Source organism: Lampetra fluviatilis, chromosome 3 (genome assembly GCF_964198595.1).
Source record: "Lampetra fluviatilis chromosome 3, kcLamFluv1.1, whole genome shotgun sequence".
Taxonomy (NCBI): Eukaryota; Metazoa; Chordata; class Hyperoartia; order Petromyzontiformes; family Petromyzontidae; genus Lampetra; species Lampetra fluviatilis.
Window position 1 is genome coordinate 4,258,786 of NC_136277.1, and position 24,607 is coordinate 4,283,392.

Below are 24,607 nucleotides of genomic sequence, written 5' to 3' on the forward strand. Positions count from 1 at the left end.
CCGGACTATGACACGGAATATTTGTATCATGAGACATTGTGATTTAGTCAACACACACCAGTCTCCTGTGAGGTTCAGGGAGACACGTTTCCCGTGAAATAAAAACAAGATGATTCACCCGCGTGGTTAAAATAACGGATCGACTCGCCGTAAAGGTCCTGCATGGCTGGGCATAGCCAAAGGGCACATACATAATGCTGACGGGGCATCTGGGGACAACTGGGACACCCTGGGTTCAACGAGGGTGAGTATTTGGTGGGGGCAATCGTTACTAACCGTACTAAGGTATATAACCGGTAAATTAAGGTCATGGAGAATTACATAACGGCCAATAACAGGACGAAAGACCACGATAAAAATGTTGATTTAAACAAAGGTGTGCTTTTCTACTCTTGAGCACATTTGCTACTATAATGATCCAAGAATGTCTGTGTGTCTCGCGCATGACGTCGCTCCACGTCAGGCCAGCCCCCCTCATTAATAATCATGAGCGGGTGGCGTCACTCCACATGTAGCACCCCCCCCCCCCGTCATTAATAATCTTGAGCAGGCGACGTCACTCCACATCGAATAGCCCCCCTCAGTAATAATCATGAAGAGGTGGCGACTTCCAAATGAACACCCCCCCCATCATTAATAATAATTAGCGGCTGACGTCACTCCACATGGGGGGGGGGGGGGCGAGGCGCTTCCTCCCCCCTCCTCGGCGTCAACTCACAACCCTCACTACAGAGGCAGAACCCTCACGTAACGCGATCTCCGTAACGCTGTTGAGACATAGAAGTAAAAAGGACGTAATTATGATCAAGGGATTATAACCTTTAAATGAAATGAGTCTGTGTCACCACACCCTTACAAATTGCACACGAATTAATGCAATGAATATCACGTCGCAGTCTGCTTTTCGCTTGCAAGTTTCAGATTTACTGAAATACACCTGTCCTTGGACGGGCAACATTATCATAATCCAGTTTTAGAAAATACTCATGAAATGTTTGATTAATGTAGACTATGAAGAGCACACATCTGGTTATTAAATGTAACATCAAAGACAAGACAGCACGATTGTGGCCATACAAACCAAACTATGGAGGAATAGCAAAACTACACAAACTCTCACCTGAAGCCCTCTCGTCGTGGCTAGCAGATCCAGACATTGGCATTTCGCTCCTGAACATGTTGCCATATGCAAGGATATAATGAATTTTAATTGTCTTCAGTGGAAACCAATGGAGTCATCCGGGCTCTCACAAAATGAGGCCTTAGTTAAAATTACCAAAGCCATTCATAAACACGACTTTGCATGAATATATGTTAAGAACCAAGTATAAATGAGAAGAGGGGTCAGACCAGGAGATTTGGTTGAGGGTAGCACCACTGTTTCAGTTTTTTGTTCAGTTCATTTATTAGGTATAACCCTGTGAGCCATGCGGCTCTTGACTCGGGTGCAACTGCAACAAAACAAAAACATGAACAAGAAACATCTTAAAGTGACTACACGCAACAGAAAAATCTAGGAAAAAACAGCAAAGTCTTCCAGAGAAAAAACACCGTATTTCAACGCTGTGTGCAAAAATCCCAGTGGGATGCAAGTCAAACAATAACAACCATAAGACAATTTAGATTAAAGTTATCAGGCTAACTCTGTACTACAACAAACCAACATGGCCAAACCAAAAAACTTTTCAAAATCACCAAAATAATGTTATAAAAACAATGCAACAGTGATCATAGGAACTGTGATTGAAATTTAACAATAAACGATAGGGAAATGGCTGGGAGATTTTTTAGCGGAGTTGTGCTGGAATTTTTTGCTCCATAATTTTAAGTAACAAGTTCCGTTTGTTTCCAATAATACTTCAATAACTTTATTTTTCACAAGTCAACCAGCTTGTGCAGTTCAAGGTGAATTCATAACTCATGAAACGGGTCCTAAATCCACTTGTATTTACAATACACGATTATTCTCCTTTTTTTTGACAAACAATCGTGATTAAAGCACTCTGCTGTTTCTTTACATAACAAACGCAACTAGAATAATTAACGCATACTTTGAAAAGTTATATTTTTTTCTCTTCTTGTTTCTAATAAAAAAAAATCTGAATAAAGTTAACAAAATGTAACATTGTTTTTTTAAAATACAAGTCAGACTTTTTGTAATAGTGCCAAAATTCAATTAAAACATTTTCCAATGTGAACCGAATGTAATCATCCTTGTTGGCTTTCTGCCTTGAGGTTAACGGCGGCGGTTTTAAAACAATTTTCGAGGTGCGAGATTTTCTTCCAATTAAAATTGCCGCAATGAGTTTCTGCCAGGTGTGGATTACTCCACACAAAGTATCCCCCCAACGGAGGCAAATCCAAGGCAGAGCAGTCGGACCACAGCATTCCCTGTGCTGCCAGGATTCTACCGGATGGCTCTGGCATCACGGAGTCATTAAGGCTACGTGACTCATGTCGCACACGGCTGCCTTGAGCCCCCAATGGCTTGCCAGGTGTCACCACGGGAAGCATGTTTGGGCTTGTTATCTTCACACATTTAATACACTATGAGCTATATTACCAAAAGTACAGAGGTGCAGACAGCATAGCAAACCTGAAAGCTTAAACAGGAAAGATGTGTTGGCTGGTTTTGGCATGCGAATCTTGTCACATTAACTATTACTGTACAGTATAGCCAATAGGCCCAGGCAATTATTTGCAAAGTGGGGCCCAACCTGCCAAAACATTTTCCTGCACAGAGGCTTTTTCAACACGATATTGAAAATAGTTTGTGGGTTCTGACATCCATCGATTTGCTTTGAAACTATCCCAAGGACAAGAAGTGGACTAGGTGAAGAAGCCTTTGCTGTTACAGCACCAACGTTTTGGAACAAGCCTAGTTTCCCTCCCCTTAACATCGTAAATCTCCCTTCAAAAACATTTTCTGAAGCAGAAGGTGAAGAACAGCGTCTGAATGGCAATTCATTCAGACGCTGTCTTTCCGACAGACCTGTTCTTCACCTGAGGACGGCTGCTTGCGTTGTGACCGAAATGTCGTGAGAATTTTATTTTATTATGTTTTATTTTTATTATTTTATTATTTCCCTTCTACGTGACTTTACCGAAAGAACCAAGAAGACGAATCCCTGCAGTCACGAAAGCTTTAAATATAAAATCGAAATAAGTCAATATGCAAGCCAAACTTTTGCAAATATCTATAAGTATGCCGCTGTGTATATACTATACTGCAGTACGAGTAATATTGTGGCATTTAAAGGCACTGTGGCCGTTTATTACATAACCATGTGATCCAAACAACCTTCGTCTGTCTTTTCCCTGCCAGACGAGATGTATTTGCTCAGGTAAACAAGCAAGACGATTGCAGAGCATCTTTGTTTGCTGGAGAGGAACTTAGTTTGCTAAAGCACAATAGCATTGGTTCAGGGGCGCCACGGTGGCTAGAAGATGGTTAAGATCTCGCCTGGTATACAGGAGGTCGTGGGTTCGACCCTCACGTTTGCATATTTGGAGTTTGCGTGTTCTCCCCATGGTCGTGTGGCTTTTTCTCCGGGTCCTCCGGTTTTTCCTTCAACATTAAGAAACATGCGTTTAGAGTATTTGGCAGTTGTACATTTCCACATGATAAGCCACTTACCCCGAGCTCTCACTACTCTGATGGTGCGTTGTCTTTGAGCCGTGCGCCTTTTGGCGTCATCTGGTCCAACACCATGTGAGACTGGGTTCTAAGAAAAGCTGTCTCGGGTGTGGACCAATCAATTTCAAGGACAGTGCATACATTATCAGAGTTGTCTTTTTGTTGGCATTTTGACCGCAAGTGTTGTGGCTAATGCACGCATGATCCCTTGTAAAAAGGTATCAGTTTTGTTGCCAGATTAAAGGGTAAAACCTATTATTATAGCTTGCTACTGGCAAAGGAGGTCTCATAATATAATCCACTTCGTTGAGCTATCGTTTGTAGCCGGATCGCTTTTTAAAAAGAGCTACGTAGCTCAGTGGGCCTGACCTGGCAAAATACAACAAGTTTAGTTTTTAGTTGAGGAAAAACAGTAAATATATGACCAATGCATATATATATTTTGTTTTCAAATAAAAATGCACAAATTACATTAAAACATGAAACAGTATGTTATCTCAAAGCCAGGGTACGATTTTATGGGGGGGGGGGGGGGGGGGTTATTTATCTGACTTCTGGTAAGTAAATATTTAACTTAAAATGTAACCAACCCCCCCCCCCCCCAGATGAAAGATGCTTAAGTTGAGTCAGGTTATCACTTAAAATAAAGACTGCTTGGGGAGAAAAGGCACTGTAGATTTGGTCATTGGGCGACAAACAGCGCTCTGCTCAAAGCACACTGAACTGAGGCAAAGGGCCCTTCTGTCTGTCCAAGCTCTACAAGACAAACCACTCGATCTGTTCTCAAGCTAGGCCTGGTTATTCCCTCAACACAGATATTGTGCCCATTCACTGTAGAACACAAACACTCCATTGATACTTTACACTGCTGGAATACAGATTTGTGCACGCACAATTTGATGCACACACAAAGACGCGTGTGCACAATCAGTGCATTTTGTTTAATCTTCTTGGTTCTTTCAGTAAAGTCACGTAGAAAGGAAATAATAAAATAATCAAAATATTACATTTAAAAAATTATAAAAAATTCAATAAACTAAATCACGACGTTTCGGAGGCAACACAAGCCTCCGTCTTCAGGTGGAACACGCCACAACAAAATCACTGTAGAGGATAAGATTTTGCTGTGGCGTGTTCCACCTGAAGACGGAGGCTTGTGTTGCCTCCGAAACGTCGTGATTTAATTTATTTTCTTTTTTACCTCCGTGACTTTACCGAAAGAACCAAGAAGATGACTCCCTGCAGTCACGAAAGCTTTAAATCGAAATTTCAATGCATTTTGTTTGACCAGGTAAGAGTTTTAGAGACCAGGGTAGCATTAGTATGACCATATATTTCTATGTTCATAATCCCAATTGAGTAATTTGCGAGTTCTTTTCGAATTAGCAAATGTGAACCCTGATGCCGGCACACAAAGACCCACTCTTGCGAATGGCGTCCGGGGATCTTTCACGTTCACTGTGAAGCGGACGGCGCGCGTATTGCTACGGTTCTCGCACCCGTAAGTATTAATCAGGGCGGCCGCTAGGTTCCAACCGTGAACCTCTGCCGCGAGCAGCAAATGCGCTACCGCTGGGCCATGCCACCGCCCCACTCTGTCACCTTGACCACTGCAGTGGCGTCCAAACAAAACACCAGTCTCTACTCGTTGGTTCTTTCGGTAAAGTCACGTAGGTATAAATTAAATTAAATCACGACGTTTCGGGCGCAACACAAGCATCCGTCATCAGGTTGGACAACCACAGCAAGAAACAATTGCTGAAGTGGGCAGAAGGGGCTGCTATTTTATTTTCTACCTACGTGACTTTGCCGAAAGAACGAAAGAGTATATGGATCCCTGGAGTCACGAGAACTTCAAATCTAGATTGAAACACCAGCCTCTCTCCACACGCTGAGCACCACGCAATTGCTCACGCCGGGCACGCAGCACAGCCTTGCCATGCTCCCCCCTCCATGGGTGACCACTGATTACGACTGCCAGCAGATAGCCTCCAGCACACACGCAGCAGCGAGTGCATCTGCTGCATAAAAAGAGAACTTTGCCCAGGGAAACAATAAAATAAACTTAACCAACAAGCCTCTCTTAAAAACACAAGAATATTATTTATATCCTGCTCCTACACCTACCCAATTGTTACAGGTAGAGTCGGGTGTTTTAAAAGATGGTAAAGAGATGTTTGGTTAACTCTCAACATCGTCAAGGGCTAACGAACATGAGCAGTTGCTGATGCAGTGACTGATGGACAGGGACGTGGTATGACCCTTGATATGAGCCCTACATGCGCCAGGTAACAGGGCTACAGTTGTTGCCCTTTTGTGTGTTTTTTCCAGACCCTGACACCACAGGCGTGGCAACATCGAAAGGAAAGAGGTACGGGGCAAAGATGATGATGATCTAGACTTGAAGTTTTCGTGACTGCAAGTGGCCGCCCACTTCAGCAATTGTTTCTTGCCGTGGTTGTCCCACCTGATGACGGACGCTTGTGTTGCGCCCGAAACGTCGCAATTAAATATTTCTTTTATTTTATACCTACGTGACTTGAACGAAAGGTCCAAAGAGTATGATGATGATGATGGTGGTGGTGATACAAAAAGTGGGCCAATAACATCAAGGGCAATAATTGCAGCTAGGGCAATAACATTGGATCGAGGCCTAACACTGGACGTAACATCATCTGCACGCAATCGTGATCCGTAAACTGTCTGGGGTCAAACTGAGACTGGCGGAAAAGCCCTCGCCGCAGCCCCCCACATCTGAGAAGCTCTGCGCCACTCGCCACAACGATGCTAAGCTAAGGCCGCACGCCGAGCATGGAGAGCTCAGCCAACCAGGGCCCAAAATGAGCGGCATCTTGAGAAGGCCGCTGATGAATGTGTAATGTAGTAACTCGGCGGGAGACGACTTCACGGGTAACACACTCTTTATTTTATCAAACTTGGTTACAGGTGACTAACACCTACTTTGTATCTCGGGTGACAAACACCCACTTAGCTCCTTGGCGACTAACGCCCACTGGGCTACTCGGATGACCAACATCCACTTAGTACTCGGGTGACAAACACCCACTTAGCTACTTGGCGACTAACGCCCACTGAGCTACTCGGATGACCAACATCCACTTAGCTACTCGGCGACTAACGCCACTGGGCTACTCGGATGACCAACATCCACTTAGTACTCGGGTGACAACCACCCACTTAGCTACTTGGCGACTAACGCCCACTGAGCTACTCGGATGACCAACATCCACTTAGCTACTCGGCGACTAACGCCACTGAGCTACTCGGCGACTAAGTCTTCAGCTCCGTCTTCGGGTCTTCAACTGGGTAACTCTCCCCGAGTGCTCTCGCGCGTCCCCCTTTATACCCCACCTGCGGACGTCGCTGCGAGCACCCACTTATTCGACCAATCGCCGGGCGCTGGCTACGATCCTCTTTTCCCACATCTCATCGTGCCTCACCACTCACTCCGCGCCGCCCCGTCATCTGTCACTCCCGGCGCGCGCGTCCACACCACGCCCACAACGCGTGCCCAACCCCGCACCCCGCGCCGCCCCGTGATCCATCACTGTCACAGTCGGCGCACGTCAATACCACCACTACATCACCCCCTACCACATAGCTCGCAGCCGCCCCGGCTGCTATAAAAATATACAAACCCCCCCTGTGTGCCCCGCAACACAACACAACAACAAGAACAACAACTAAGCTAACAACACAACACGACGCGAACACTACCATCCGCAACCCTCAACCAATGCCACCGCGACAATAGAACAATATATACAAACCGGCGAGTGACAATAGCAATGTGTATGCAAAAAAAATAAATGGAAATTTTTTTTTTATTTTTTCGACTCGTGCAGTGTCCCCTTTTCTTCCGAGCGTCCCTACAACGGGACATTACCCCGGCAGAGGGGAACACCGGGCGAGCTCGGTGTAGAGCAAAAAAACCGTCTTCATGAAAATTGTTGAGACCTAGCCCGAGTCCGCCTTGCCGGTCCGTCGTACGGCACCAGACGCGGTTGAACGTCCGGTGGTGCCGGCGGTTCAGGAAGACATCGGCCAGGCATCGAGGACTCGTGCGTGCCCCGGGGTTCAGGCTCTCGACGGTCAGCAGCCGTCAAGCCCGAGGCACCTGGGGGTGGGTCAGGTGGAGACACGTGAGGATCAGCCTGCGACACCTCCCTCCCCGAGTCGACGGTCACATCACACGCCCGGTCGTCACGGCACAGAACGGGGTCACACGGTGCCGCATAGGGCTTCAGTCGGGAGGGGTGCACATACCAACGGCGTTTCCCCCATTTAATCTGTATACTCTGGGGTCGTGCAACCCGCACAATTTCCACCGGTCCCCTCCAAGGTCTCAACAACTTGGGGGACGTAGCCAACGGTGCATGTGGACAATGCAGCCAGGCCTTATCGCCTGGTTTCCAATCATGCGTATGCACCCTCCGCTCATGCAATTTCTCGTTTGCAATTTGCCGCGACCGCGAATTCAACCTTGCCGCCTCCCGCGCTTCAGTCAATTTGGCGATATTAAATTTGATGTGGTCTGCCAATTTAGATTTTGCCCGTGGCTGGGAAATCCCCAGTTGGACGTCCACGGCCGGATCGGCCTCCCGCCCGTACATAAGAAAAAATGGGGAACACCCCGTCGCCGCATGAGGGGCCATTCGATAGGCCGCGAGTACCCCCGGCACCTGTAAGTCCCAATCAACCTGATCGTCGCAGACCTGTTGGCACAACATAGACGTAATCGTCCTGTTCAGACGCTCAACCATCCCGTCAGTCTGCGGGTGGTAGGGGGAAGTACGCACTTTCTTTGTACCCAACAGGTCGCACACCTCGCGCAACAAAACGCACGAAAAATGTTTCCCTTGATCCGTCAGCAAGCGTTCGGGGGCGCCCTTGTCCAACACATAACCCTGGACAAAGGCGTCCGCCACCGCCGCAGCCGACTGGTTGGCGAGCGGCCATGCCATAGGCCATCGGGTGAAGTATTCCACGCCAACCAGCAGGAACCTATTTCCCCTTGGTGTAACCGGAAAGGGCCCCAAGATGTCCAACGCTACCAATTCGTTTATACGCGAAACCTGAATGGATTGCAGCGGTGGATTAGCTGCCAATGGTGGCGGTTTCCTTTTGGCGCACCCTACGCATCCCTTAAGAATATTCGCCACGTCGTTACCCATCCCCGGCCAATAATAGTCTCGCTGGATTAGGGCGAGCGTTTTGTGAAAACCCAGATGCATGAGCCGTTCATGAGCTGCCAGAACAACCCTACCCCGCATAGCAACAGGCACAACGAGCACGTGACGCCGGGACATGTTGTCCCACCTCATCAAAAGGCCCTGTCTGCACACCCAGGAACCGACCCGCGCCTCCCCTTCTTCGGGAGCGCCAACTTTCCGACGCAGCGTAAGTAGGGAGCTGTCGGACATCTGGAGGCGGCCCCACTCAATGAGGGGCAACGACAACAGCGAATCCCTCCCCGTGGGGGCGTCCTCTCCCGGGGTGTCAGTGGCGGCGAGCGCAACTCCCGGGGTGCCGGCGACCGGGGGTTTGCACCGCGTTGATCCCAACAAACATGTGCAGTCCGTGCACGGCGGCAACCGCGACAAGGCGTCCGCGTTTGAGTGCCGCAACCCCTTTCGGTAAATCGTCGTGAATTGGTAGTCTTGAAGGACCTCCAACCATCGGGACAATTGGCCCGATGGCTGTGCCACGCGCATAGCGTATTGTAGAGCCGCATGGTCCGTCCGGACCGTAAAATGACGGCCGTAAAGATACGGCCTGAATTGCTGTGTAAAAAACACAATGGCTAACAATTCACGACGAGTTACGCAATAGCGTTGTTCTGCGGGGGAAAGAACCCTACTACCGTAGGCGACCACCCGTTCAACCCCCCCGACCACCTGTGAGAGCACCCCCCCGATACCCGTATTGCTGGCGTCCGTGTCAAGCAAAAACGGTTGTGTGAAATCGGGGTAACACAAGGGGGGAGCCTGCACCAAAGCGTCACGGAGGGAGCAGAACGCAGCCTCCTCTTCCGCCCCCCAGTGAAACCTCACACCCTTAGCCGTCAAAGCGTGCAGGGGCTTGGCTATGGTGGCAAATTGCTTGACAAAACGACGGTAATAGGAGGCAAAACCAATGAAACTACGAACCTCCGTGACCGAGGTTGGCGTTGGCCATGAGCTGACGCAATGCGTCTTAGCAGGGTCCGTCGAGATCCCTGAACGACTCACGATATGGCCCAAATACCTGACCGATTCCCGAAGCAGAAAACATTTAGCCGGTTTAAATTTAAGCTTAGCGGAACGCATCCTGAGGAACACCGCTCTCAGTCGCTGGAGGTGCTCCTCGAAAGTCCGACTAAAGACGATAATATCGTCAAGATAAATCAAACAGGTATCCCATTGGAGGCCCGACAAAACCAATTCCATGAGTCTCTGGAACGTGGCGGGAGCGGAATGTAAGCCCATGGGCAAACGGTTGAATTCAAATAGGCCCCCAGGTGTCCGGAAAGCAGTTTTAGGTTTTGACTCGTTATCGAGTGGCAATTGCCAAAATCCAGAAAGCAGATCGAGTATGGAAAAAAACTGCGCTCCCGCCAAGGCATCCAGCGACTCATCCATCCTGGGGAGCGGATACGCATCCGCCATCGAGATTTTGTTTAAGCGGCGGAAATCGACACAAAACCGCAAGGACCCGTCCTGTTTCTTTACTAGGACAATAGGAGCACCCCACGGACTAGAAGAGGGCGAAATGATATCGGCCGCCAACATATCATTAACCGCCGATTGCACATGTTCCTTCTCGGCCGGGCTGAGCCGGAAGGGATTCTGACGAATAGGGGCCGCGTCCCCTGTAGCTATGTGGTGGCGCAACAGGTCAGTGCAGCCGATATCGTACTTATGTTTGCTGAACACGTCAGCAAACTCGATGAGCAAACCCCTCAATGCTCCCAATTGCACCCCGGCCAAGTTAGCAGAACCCGCACACAGCGAGTCCAACCACTCAGTCCCCTCATCACTTTGAGGATGCGACTCGACAGTGAAATCTGCTTGAGCCACGAGCCGTTCCTCAACGGGTAGCGGCGCGGCGTGAGCCAGCACCGTTCCCTGCGCAATTACGGCCGGCCGCGACCCCGTATTCAGGACCATTACGAACGGCTCACTGTCCCCTCTCACCATGGTTTGAGCAACCGCTAAGTCGAGGCCCTTACTGGCTCTGTTTGACGGCCCCAACAGCACCCCCTGTGCCTCCGCACCCACCTCGAGTGGCTTCCTGAACCGAAGGGGTACTAACATTTGCGATCCCGGGGGCACCCGTACAGTGTGAGTCGCCAGCGCCTGCACCGTCGCACAAACCGTGCGCACTTTGGTAGGGCTCGACAAGAAGGCAACCCGCCGACCTGACGGAAGCTCTATGCAGGCCTGATCTATAAGAATTTTGATGGGCATTTTTGACAAAAAGTCCGTACCTAGCAAACAGGGAACGGCCAGCGATGATGATACAAAAATAGGGCCCGCTAATTTAATGTCACCAATGCAAATAGTCGCCCGAATCTGGCCGATGATCCCCAGGGATCCCCCATTCGCCGCATAAAATGGCACGTCTACTGGCAGAAGGGGTCTACTTTGGACGGGAAGAATGTTATAAATAAGGTCCGAGATGATGGTGGCCGACGCACCCGTGTCAACAAGCACCCGGACCTCAACCCCGTCAATGAACCCCGTTACCACGGACGACCCGGCTGACGCAGCCACGATCCTGTGGGCCAATTCGGACCACTCGACTGCTTGCGGGCCGCGTACGGACCCCCCTCGCTGAATTGAACCCCCGGCACCCAGCCGCGAACCCCCCACCGCGAAGCGGCGACCTGAATGTGCCGTGTTTGTGGACCGAACGTGTGAGGTGCCGCGACTTGCCGGGTTTTGTTGGGATGACTTGTGGCCCTGGTCGTCGTCCCGACGTGGTCCTGCGGCGCGCTGACGCGGGGCCCGGCACCCGGCTGCGACGTGACCCCGAAGGCCGCAGTTGTAGCAGACGACGGACGTCGTAGGTTTCGGTTGCTCCAGCTTGCGGGGCGAACGTGTGGGCGAACGACCTCCCGTTCTCCACTCCCCCGGACGCGATGCAGCGAAGGCCTGCTCCTGCACCGCAGCTGGCTGAGGTTCGGCGATCGTGGCGGCCAGTGCCGCGTTCCCCGGCCATTTGCAGACGACCCCCGGCTTGCGTTTGAGGACCTCGTACGCGTGAATGCTCGTGGCGATCGCCAGGGAGCAGATCTCCATCTCGTCTGCCACGTTGATGGGGACCCCCAACTCGTGGGCCAACACCAGCAGCTGCTCCGTCACCATGGCGTCCTTCCCCTCCTTATCCATGCGGGGAAAAGCTGCGTCCGCCAAGGCGAGTAGTGCCGTGCGGTAGGCTAGCGTCGTTTCCCCAGCCACCTTCCGCCGATCGTAGAACTGGTGGCGACACGTGGAGGGCGGCCCGAACACCTTCGCCATCAGGTGTAGTGCGGCCTGGAGCGTAGAGCGGGACGACCTTGCAGCAGATGTGAAGGCTGCAAGCGCGTCGTCGTCAAGCATCGCTGGCAACGCACGCAGGGCAGTGGTGTCGGACCACCCCGACATCTCCTGATGAGCGAGGAACCTTCGTTGGAAGGCTCCCCAGTCGCCCCCATCCGCCTTGAACGCCGACAGCGCGGGCAATCTTTGCTGGAGGACCCGATCGTCGTCGACGTCGGAGAGATTTTCCCGCGCTCCGCTGGAGTTGTGTAAAATGTCGGCTCGGTTGTCAGGCGCAAAATGGAGGGCTCCGGCGCGCGCTGATGACGTGGGCTGCGCTGCGCGGAGGTGTCCGGCCACGTGGCGTCCGTCTTTCCCGCCAATCGGTGGCGGCCCCCCAAAAACGGCGGCAACTTCCAGACTTTTGGCGCGAAGCGCCTTTTGGCGGGAATCCTCCAACGTCGCTTCCTCCACGACCCCCGCAGCCGTTTTTCCGCTCGCCGGAACGGAGATGTCGGCCAAGACAGCGGCGGCGGCGAGTAGCAACTCCGCCAACCGGGAGTGCGCGTCCTGGAGGCTGGTGTCGGAGGCAAGCGGAGCGTCGGCCATCACCGCGAAGTGCTGCATCGGCGGCAACTCCTCGTCCTCTACTCCCGAGGTCGGTGTCCCCGGTACGCCGTCGTCATCCCGACCTCGCTCGTGGGTACGGGTAGTCTTCCTTGTGTCCATACTTCTTGAAGACAGGTTTACTTCTGACGCCAGTTGTAATGTAGTAACTCGGCGGGAGACGACTTCACGGGTAACACACTCTTTATTTTATCAAACTTGGTTACAGGTGACTAACACCTACTTTGTATCTCGGGTGACAAACACCCACTTAGCTCCTTGGCGACTAACGCCCACTGAGCTACTCGGATGACCAACATCCACTTAGTACTCGGGTGACAAACACCCACTTAGCTACTTGGCGACTAACGCCCACTGAGCTACTCGGATGACCAACATCCACTTAGCTACTCGGCGACTAACGCCACTGGGCTACTCGGATGACCAACATCCACTTAGTACTCGGGTGACAACCACCCACTTAGCTACTTGGCGACTAACGCCCACTGAGCTACTCGGATGACCAACATCCACTTAGCTACTCGGCGACTAACGCCACTGAGCTACTCGGCGACTAAGTCTTCAGCTCCGTCTTCGGGTCTTCAACTGGGTAACTCTCCCCGAGTGCTCTCGCGCGTCCCCCTTTATACCCCACCTGCGGACGTCGCTGCGAGCACCCACTTATTCGACCAATCGCCGGGCGCTGGCTACGATCCTCTTTTCCCACATCTCATCGTGCCTCACCACTCACTCCGCGCCGCCCCGTCATCTGTCACTCCCGGCGCGCGCGTCCACACCACGCCCACAACGCGTGCCCAACCCCGCACCCCGCGCCGCCCCGTGATCCATCACTGTCACAGTCGGCGCACGTCAATACCACCACTACAAATGCAAGGGACTACAAAAGGGACAGTTGCAGACCAAAATTCACCTGACTTTGGAATATGAAATTGCGTAAGTGTGTCATTATATTAGGTGATTGTTAGACAGTAGGGGGCTCTGCTTAGTGTTGGGGTCAGTGTTCGAGAGTGGGGGGCTCTACATCAGTGTCAGTGTTAGAGAGTGGGGGGCTCTGCATCAGTGTTAGAGAGTGGGGGGCTCTGCATCAGTGTTAGAGAGTGAGGGGCTCTGCATCAGTGTTAGAAAGTGGGGGGCTCTGCGTCAGGGTCAGTGTTTGGGTATTTGAGCTACACTGCAGACTGGCTACAAAATGGTTTCAAGTTTGCGAATGTCACGTGATCCTATTTTATATTTCATTCTCAAGAAGATTGAGATGACATTTTAGTAACTCAATTACAGCAGGCAGCTGTGAGAACCAAACAAAACAGACGTGCGTGCAAGCTGCCTTGCTGGTCAGCCACGCGATAACTTCAACGTCTATTTCACCCGCCGATTTTCGAAAATATTCACAGTCCGCCGTTCTGAAAGCTGATCATGTATTGAGTAGATTCATGGGGCAGGGCATCAGCGGACCACCACCTCCTCCAGCAGCTGAAGATACACCTAGCCGTGTGAAATAGCAGTGCCTCGCCGCACATGCTGATCCCACATACGCTCGGTTGAATCGCCTACAGCAATCAATCCATTGCCCTGGCACGCGAAATGTTATTACATATTCTCTGGGTCTTTCGGTAAAGTCACGTAGATAGGTTCAAAGGTTCAAAGAAAGTAACAAAAAAACAAAAACTCCGACGTTTCGATCGCAACACAGGCGGTCGTCTTTTCCTGAAGACGACCGCTTGTGTTGCGATCGAAACGTCGGAGTCTTTTGTTGTTTTCTTTGAACCTATCTACGTGACTTTACCGAAAGACCCAAAGAATATCAAATCCTGCAGTCGCGAAAGCTTTAAGTCAAAATGTTGTTTCACGTGAACCCATGCAGCGTGTTCGCTGTAGAGGTTACACCGCAGCCAGGAGAAGTTCCATCGCCGTTCCTTTGCTATGATGTCACCAAGCCGTGAAACTTCCTTGCGGTCGTACGCAGACACCCACACTCCTGTTTCAGACAGACCGTGGGTGTGGGAGCGCAAGAGCAAAGCACACCGGCATCCTTTGGCTGGTTCGCGTTGGCTCATCCGGCCCCAGGTCATCAAGTTCCCGTGGTAGGTACAGCCTTGTTTTTGTTGGGTTAGATCACGTAAATATATAAATGTGTCGTTAAAACCCGCCACCACCCGACACGGCCAACTAGTAAGGTTTGTCACGTTAACAGAACGTGGCAAATTCGTTACGAGTACAGCACCACCGGTGTGTTGGAGAGCAACTCCACAACATTTACAATCCGAGTACGACGTTTTGCCAGTAATTGCAACGAGCATCATCAGGCGACATCCACAAAAAGACCTGAATTATGGATGTTGGTCGCGAAAGGTGCGGCGTCTCGCGTGCCCACAAGCCGCAGTGGCACGGCATGGGTAGACACGGAACCGTGTGCCACCTCTCGCACTCGCAGGGAAACATGGGGCACGAACGAGACATCACGCACCTGCCGCGTGTGTAGGCAAGTCGACAGCACGCATGTGCGTGTGTGTGTGCAACGCAAGGCCGTAGCAATGGAGTCAACATTGGGGGGGACCAAATCTTCCAGGGGGTCCGGGGGTCCCCCCCCAGAAAGAAAAAGTCAATTTGAAAACTAATTTCCTGCCAAAAATATTAAAAAATTCACTAACACATGGGATGGATTTATTTTTTACTATAATGTCTAATAGTGTATTGTATTACATTGCTCTGTTTTAACTTTTTACCTTTTCTTGTTTCATTGTATGTAATGGCAGAGATTAGGGATGAATAAAGTACAACCATAGCCACAATCATATAAACAGAAATCTATTTTATAGCAATACATTGGGGGGGGGGGGGGGGCCTTGGTGCAAGGAATTGTGGGATCTACGTACTGGACGTGAATACGAGTCAAATCAAATCCAGCGGCCACCCTCATCATCACCGCGGGTGTCACAACCATAGTAATGACGACACGCCGTCTCTGCTTCGCTGTGGACGTTAAAGATCCCCCGAGGTCAATTCGGCATTTGTGTGTTCAATAAGAACTAGAAAATTACGAAAATGGGATTATAGCAATAATCACCCCGTACACACTCACTACTCACACTGCTCACACTCACTACTCACACTACTCACACACTCTCACTCACACACTCACTACTCACACACTCACTACTCACACTCACCACACTCACTACTCACACTGCTCACACTCACTACTCACACTCACTACTCACACACTCACTACTCACACTCACACACTCACTACTCACACTCACCACACTCACTACTCACACTGCTCACACTCACTACTCACACTCACTACTCACACTGCTCACACTCACTACTCACACTGCTCACACTCACTACTCACACTCCTCACACTCACTACTCACACTCACCACACTCACTACTCACACTACTCACACTGCTCACACTCACTACTCACACTGCTCACACTCACTACTCACACTCCTCACACTCACTACTCACACTCACCACACTCACTACTCACACTACTCACACTGCTCACACTCACTACTCACACTCACTACTCACACTGCTCACACTCACTACTCACACTGCTCACACTCACTACTCACACTCCTCACACTCACTACTCACACTCACCACACTCACTACTCACACTACTCACACTGCTCACACTCACTACTCACACTCACTACAACAACAACAACCGCCATTCGCCACTAAGTGGCGGTGACGTCACCACGACGCTTGTGCCAGGCCATGTGCTACTCACACACACTACTCACACTCACTACTCACAATAACCCTAACCCCCAACCCGCACCCCCCAACCCGCACCCCCCCCCAACCCGCACCCCCCAACCCGCACCCCCTAACCCGCACCCCCCCCAACCCGCCCCCCCCATCCCGCACCCCCCCCAACCCGCCCCCCCCCATCCCGCACCCCCCCCAACCCGCCCCCCCAACCCGCACCCCCCCCAACCCGCCCCCCCCCCATCCCGCACCCCCTAACCCGCACCCCCCCCAACCCGCCCCCCCCCATCCCGCACCCCCCCCCCAACCCGCCCCCACAACCCGCACCCCCCCAACCCGCACCCCCCCCAACCCGCACGCCCCCCAACCCGCACCCCCCCCAACCCGCACCCCCCAACCCACACCCCCTCAACCCACACCCCCTCAACCCGCACCCCCCCAACCCGCACCCCCCCAACCCGCACCCCCCCAACCCGCACCCCCCCCAACCCGCACCCCCCCAACCCACACCCCGTCAACCCGCACCCTCTCCTCGCCCGTACCCGGAGCAAGTCGCCCGGCAGGGTGGCGAAGCCGAGCTCCGCTCCGCTTCCCAGAGCCCGGCCCAAGCCCCGCGTCCCCGGCTCCGATCTTTCCACTCCTCCACGCCTCGCCGGAGTCGCCGGGGGTCTCTCCCCGTGCGCCCGAGGAATCTCTGCGTCCCCGGGACCCCCCCGCGCTCCCACCTGGACGCCGCTGACGAGAGCCGCCCGGCCCCTCGCCCCCCGGCCCGCGGGGAGCCGGGCTCCGACCGTGGTCGAGGCGACTCCGCCGTGAGCCCCGGCGCGACGGACGCTCATCTCGGATGAGAAACTCGGCAGTCGCGGGGCCAAGGTGGAGCGTGAGAGCCCAGCAGGTGAGGAACACCCCCTCCCCTCCCCCCCGCGGGGCCCCTCCCCCACCCCTCCGGGGATCCACCCCCCCACGGAGCCCCTCCCACCTCCCCGCGGGGCTCCTCCCACCCCCCCCCCCGCGGGGCCCCTCCCACCCCCCCGCGGGGCCCCTCCCACCCCCCCCGCGGGGCCCCTCCCACCCCCTTCGGGGCCCCCCACCCCCCCGCGAGGCCCCTCCCCCATCCCCACGGGGCCCCTCCCAACCCCCCCCGGGGCCCCCCACCCACACCCACGAGGTGTCCCTCCCTGAATCCCCCTCCCGCGGGGCTCCTCCCACCCCCCCGCAGTGGCCCCTCCCACCCTTCCGCGGTGGCCCCTCCCTGGGCCCCCCTCCCACCCCCCCCCGCGGTGGCCCCTCCCACCCCCCCCCCCCGCGGTGGCCCCTCCCACCCCCGGGAGGAGCCCCTCCCCGCCGGGCCCCTCCTCCCCGCCACCACGCGCGCGACACGCATTATAACAACTTTTTTTAAAGTGTCACCAGTAGAATCGCGACGGCATTTGTGCTACGATAAGATCAAATGTCGCCCGTTAATAAATAACATGCTATCAATGTTGCTAGTTAGATTTTTAAAATTATAGAGTATAAATGTTTGCAAATTATATTTTATGGATTTCCACTTATATGCATTCATTAATCCCACCTACTTTTCTTGAGAAGGGCTCACAAGTGATGCCATCACAGCTCCCCCTCGATCGAAGGAACAAAACAGGAGGACTTCTCCACAAATCTGGCTGTCGTCTGATGAAGCTAGTTGTAATTACTGGCGAAACGTCGTACTCAGATTGTAAATGTTGTGGCTTGGCTCTCCAACACACCGGTGTGGTGCTGTGCTAGTGACGAATTGGCCACGTTCTGTTTACGTGTCAAGCTTTACTAGTTGGCTGTGGCGGGTGGTGGCGGGTTCAAGGGGCCGTCCATAAATGACGTCACGCGATTTTGGACGATTTTTGACCCCCGTCCTCGCACGGCGTCACAAAAAGTCAGACCCCCCCCCTCAAATATGACGTCACAAAGCTCTGCCCCCCCCCCCCCCCGCTTTAAACTATTGTCATTGTAGTGCGTATTTAATGCGGCGCTGCACTCTGATGTTGTAGGAGAAAACATTTATTGAAAAGTCTATTTAATTAAGTAGAACGTGTTGTCTATATTTATTTAAAGTTGCGCATTTGATGTGACGTCACATTTCTCAAACCCCCCCCGCTCGTCACACATCGTCACAAATGAATGACCCCCCCCCCCCGGGTACGTGAAGTCATTTATGGACGCCCCCTAATGACACATTTATATATTTACGCGATCTAATCCAAAAAATTCCTTTATTATGGATAATTTCTATGTTATCATATTTGATTAACGCCGAGCTTTGTGAGAGCTTGGATGACTGCATCAGTCTCGACTGAATCAAATACTCCACGTTCAGAGTCAAAACAAGCCAGGCAGAATGGTATTTGATATCAATTTGTCTTTTTCTAGGATGGGATGGACATTATATGGTCATCTACTCTTTGGTTCTTTCGGGAAAAGTCACGTGGGTATAAATTAAAATAAATCACGACGTTTCGATCGCAACACAAGCGGTCGTCCTTAGGCCTAAAAAAAATAATCCAGCAGTGGAACTGCTGAACTAGCGAGAGAGCAGCTACAACAAGGCTATAGATGTGGCGATGGGCAAGCAAGCGGGGTCTGAGCTGGAAAGGAATTCTACCCCCAGACGCAAGCACCTCATTTGTGTTAATGGGGGATTAATGGGGGATTAGAGAGAGATTAGGGAGGGTTGCGATCGAAACGTCGTGATTTATTTTATTTTATACCTACGTGACTTTTCCCGAAACAACCAAAGAGTATGGATTCCTGCGGTCACGAAAGCTTCAAATCAAGATGATATGGTCAATTGCAAAATAACTTAAGCGAGCTTGTCTACGTAGTTGATTCTCCTGTGAATTGTCCATTATTCCCTGTGATTTGCGTAAACGAGACGTGTGTGACGTGAGGCCAAATGGGTATTTAATTCTTCATACAAGTGTACAGCGCGTGTCAACCATCTGTGGATATCAGCATGACTGAGACATCATTAAAGGACTGAAGTCATTCAATATTGTACGCACTTAGTACAGAGCTATTCTGCTGCTTTGATGATATCCATTTATTCAATTTGCTTCAGTGAGTTTCTTTCCATAGTTCAGACAGAAGTGGTTACTCCAATGTGTACATCTGGAACACCATCCCAAAGTGCAGTAGTATGTGATATTTTTTTCAAAATGTATCTGCATTACATTCCTCCACTTGTTCTATGATTCTGTCTCTATCAGCCAATGCGATTTATCTTACTCTCCATCAGTGACCAGCTGTGATTTACAAATACACTTTCTTTTGTGTTGCGTGAATTGCTAGCATTGTTAATTTTGACGCCTGAATTCAATCCACCGTTATCCTCTGATTTCTGTTCGATATAAAATTTCCTAATGGGTGTACATAGTTATGTGGATTCTCCTGTTTCGCTATTCCATCAATTTCATATTTCTCAACATACAAATCGAAGGTCGTGGGAGTCGGGTCATTACATTTACATCAACGATAGATCGATTACCGTCATTTAAATGTATGCAATTAATATTTTAATGTAATCTCACCAATTATATCCCAATGCAGTAAGTGCAATTACGATATAACCCCGTGTATTAAGTAGGTAGATACAATTACCGTTAATTAAATGAATGGAATTCATATTTTAATGTAATCTCACCAATTATATTAAATTGCAGTAAGTGCAATTACGATATAACCCCGTGTAATAAGTACAATTATAACCCAATACATTAAGTCCAATTATATAGAACCCAATGTATCTCCCCCGGTTTTGTCTACAGTTCCACAAGATTTAATTTAACTGTACTCGTGTTGCATATGCAGCAATGGTGAAATCCAGAAGGGGTCTTTAATTCGTAGAATTTGGGTCGGAGTTCATGCTTATAAACATGTAAATGTGCGGCCCTGCAAGCACTTGCTCATGCCACTGCTGGAGGAAAGATCTCCACTAAAGGGAGCTCTAGAGAGTCCCTCAAGCAGGTATTTGGCCTACTCGTGAAAGAGGTGAAGGTACCCACACTTATCCCACCACACGTGACCTGCCGACCAACGGTGGTGTTCCCATTTATAGTCGTGGGTGAACAGTGGCAGGGGAATCGTGCCGGGAGGTCAAACCGACAACCCCTGGATTGTAATTCCAGCGTACTGACCATTCAGCATGGCAGCATCATTGTCCTGGCGTGTTATGGTATATTTATATTTTTTAAGATGTTTTGATCGAGAAGAGACTTGATGGCTCGTTGAGACATTCCATCTACAGGAAAGCCACCCACACGGATCCTATCTAAAGCCTGACTCCCACCACCATCCAGCCCAGAAGAATCCCCTCATCAAAACATTACACCATAGGGCCCGTTGCATTTCCGACCAACACCACCTAGCCAGTAAGTTGGAGCACATACACCAAGCCCTCAGGATGAACGGATACTCGGAACGTACAATCCGCAAAGCCATGGGGAGACAACCTTCTGAGGATCCAACCAAAACCATCACTTTGCCATACATAGCAGGGGTTACCAAAAAGATTTCCAAAGTCTTAAACAAACACAGGATACAGGTTCGTTTCAACACAGTACACAAAATCCGTGATTTAATCCCATCTGTAAAGGATGTGCTTCCTGACATGCAATACCCTGGTGTCTACAAACTGAGTTGTGGTTGTGGCAGCAGTTACTTTGGGGAAACCAAACGACATGTCTCGGACCACGTTCGTGAGCACAAGGCGGATCTGACCAATACCTCCAATACCAATACCTCTGCCGTTGCTGATCATTGTTTTAACGCTGTGGGCTCACACGAAGTTGTTTTTTCCAAGACGGAGGTACTCTGAAAACCTACCGGCTACCTTCAGAGATTTGTTCATGAAGCCATCCAGATATATAACCACAGACACAACTTCAACCGAGAAGATGGGTACAAACTGAGCAATTATTGGAAGGACGTTATTAACCAGGTAAAGTCTTAACTGACTGTGATGTTTCCATCCTACCTGCCTATGTCAGCTGTTATTTCCGACTCTCTGTGTGTGTCTCTCTCCATGCCTCTCTCTTAGATCTCTCACAGTTCCTTTGGATTGCACTCTCATGCTCACATGTCCTTTGGATTGCACTCTCATGGTGCTAATCTCTCATTAACACTGCTGTTGTGCGCATATGTGGAAATGATATTCGTATGCGGCGACGGAAGCTCATTCATGCTCATCTCCCTCCCTAATCCCTCCCTCCCTAATCCCCCCCATTAACACAACTGATGTGCTTGTGTCCGGGGATGGAATTCCTTTCCAGCTCAGACCCCGCTTGCTTGCCCATCACCACATATATAACGTCCTTGTTGTAGCTGCTCTCTCGCTAGTTCAGCAGTTCCATTGCTGGATTAATTTTTTTCCGCCTGAGGACGACCGCTATTGTGTTGCGATCGAAACGTCGTGATTTTGTTATATTTTATACCTACGTGACTTTACCGAAAGAACCAAAGAGTAACACGGTCCAACTAACTCGTGATAATTCAGAGACCGATTATATATCCAAGTTGCAGATTCACCATGTTTGCCAAAAACACAAGCCCTGGTTTTATTCTCATCTACTCAGGGATTCAATACCCACATATACCGCCAACATGCTGGCATGGAAGTAAACCGATTGCTTGAGAAGCAATGAACAGATGCCACATTCTAGTCTTCAGACACAGTTAAACAAAACCGTCTGTTCAGCCGAATTTGCACGTGCCAAGTATTACCCGTGTTTTTCTTTTATCTGCTACACCTTGGATAATAGAGAGTTGACTGATGTGTTCTAAAGACTATAAAGTACACACTAAAGGTTGTTTTTGGGGTAAGTTTGTCACGTAAACAAATTTGCCAAACGGTTACGACTTCAGCAACCGGTGTGTTGGAGAGTAACCCCACAACATTTACAATTCGAGTACGATGTTTCGCTGGTGATTAAAGCCAGCTTCATTAGGCGATAACCATCACGCTAACCCACAACATTGTAAATGTTGTGAGTTTCATCTCCATCACACCGGTGTCACTTCTTCAGTGCCCCACTACTGACTGAAAGTCTCTCTCCGTGGCCATCCAGAGTGCTGCTTCGTTTAAGAACGTTCTCTCCATGTATTACAGACTTTCACTCTGATCTACACTTATCCGTTGTCTTCTCTCTCACTTCCCAATCACATACCACCATAAATCCTTTTCTCCTGAATTAAAAAAACTTCCTATTGACCACGACCCACCTCCTCCGACGCCCTCATTGACTCGCTTGCCACCCGTCCCTTTTCAGTGTCTTGATGTATGTTGCTTCTGAATAATTGCACCGTGCAATTCAATGGCGATGCATTGCATCTTCAGAAATCTGTTCAATTAAATGCATGTTGCCAGAGTCGTGGTTTGGGGGGTGATTCGTGAAAACTGCAGATAGCCGTGTAGAGTATAACCATGCGTCCGGTCAGTGTGTTGCGTGGTTATCAGAGCCACAGTTAAATGCGGAATGTTACCCTGCAAGGTGCACTCGCCTGAGGTAATGACTCCAGGTTCTTTCACAGTGTACTCTTTGGTTTTTCGGCAAAGTCACGTAGGTAAAAAAAATTAAATAAACTAAATCACGAAGTTTCGGAGGCAACACAAGCCTCCGTCTTCAGGTGGAACACGCCACAGCAAAATCACTGTAGTGGATAAGATTTTGCCGTGGCGTGTTCCACCTGAAGACGGAGGCTTGTGTTGCCTCCGAAACGTCGTGATTTAATTTAATTTATTTTATTTTATACCTACGTGACATTACCAAAAAAACCAGAGTATGAATCCTTGCAGTCACGAAAGCTTCAAATCTAGAATCCTTCACAGCGATCACGCACAAGTGAACCGTGTGTTCCCACCGGAGATTGAGGCAATATGATCGTGTAACGAAATCTGAAGAACACGACTCATATCTACAGCAGTCGGCTCCTTGAACGCGTAACCCTCGAGTTAGCGCGCAAGTTAACTCGAATGCTAAGTGCAGTACACAGGGATTCCACTACGGTACATATCATGAGAAGCTGGCTGTTCCAGCGTAAGTGTTCACCGACTAGTTTGTGGGTGGTGAGAACACGTTGAAAACCACACATCGCACACAACAAACAGGTTTGTCCACCGAGACGTCTTGACGATAAACGCATTGCTTAAACCACTTTACCGCAGGCAGGTTCTGCAAACGCTGAATGATGACTGTGTTTTCAGTGTGCAGTACCTTTACTTAGCATGCATTGGTGGACAACTTTGTTTGACATTTTAAATGTTTCTACATTCTATTCAAAACATAGTTAGGGGGGGGGGACATGGGGGCGGAAGAATGGGGTGTGATGATTCTTGTGATAATGCAACGGTGGTAGCACCCAAAGCAAACGCATAAAGCTATGAAGCCAATAGCCAAAGAACAGTAAGTGGAGTTAAATGCCAAGTTTATTGAAGTGAGTGTCTGTAATCGCGGCCTGTAATTTTAAAAAAACATAGCCATCAAAACACTGGATATATATTTCATTAGGACCATATAATGTTCGGGTGAAATCTACATAACAAACCTCAAGTGTCTCTGTACATCGGTGACTTTGCCAGCCGGCCACAGCGTTTATGTGAGTCAAGTAGTGGGGGGGGGGGGCACGTGCCCCCCCAATTATCCGATCGAAATCCCTAATTTTGATCGGATCATTGGGGTTTATTAGTAATAAATCGGCATTTTGCGACCCCCACTGCCACTGTGTAGCATATTATTACGTGCCAGGGACTCTATGAGATGATAGGACAATAGTCTGAGTCCATAATTGGCAATACGTAACGGCAAAGCAGTTATAAGTGACTCACAGAATTGTGCGCAGTTGCGTATACAGTCCATGACTTCCCTGAAGGCAAACACCTTCAGCGAGCGCGATGCCGATCACACAACGCGGTTCGAATTCGACCCTCGATCGATGGCTGCGCCATCGCCGCACACGCGTCGAATAAAAAGCAAGGGACAAGTCCTTACTTACTAACAACTCCTATATCGTTTTTCATTGCTGGAGGGGTTGCCCCCCCTACCTGAAAATCCTGGCTCCGCCATTG

At 50.3% G+C, this 24,607-nt stretch overlaps 1 protein-coding gene across 3 annotated transcripts in view; it reads right to left on the reverse strand.

Annotated features, from left to right (window-relative positions):
- Nucleotides 1–24,607, reverse strand: part of LOC144951713 (uncharacterized) — a 71,875-nt gene that overhangs the window by 39,812 nt on the left and 7,456 nt on the right. Inside the window, exon 1 of one of the 3 annotated variants that reach the window (XM_078882039.1) lies at nt 17,055–17,392. The exons of the other annotated variants lie outside the window; for them this stretch is intronic. Within the exon in view, the coding sequence (XP_078738165.1) occupies nt 17,055–17,351 (297 nt within the window). The 5' untranslated portion in view covers nt 17,352–17,392. Of the gene's footprint in view, nt 1–17,054; nt 17,393–24,607 lie in introns of those variants that run through there. 3 annotated transcript variants of the gene reach the window in all.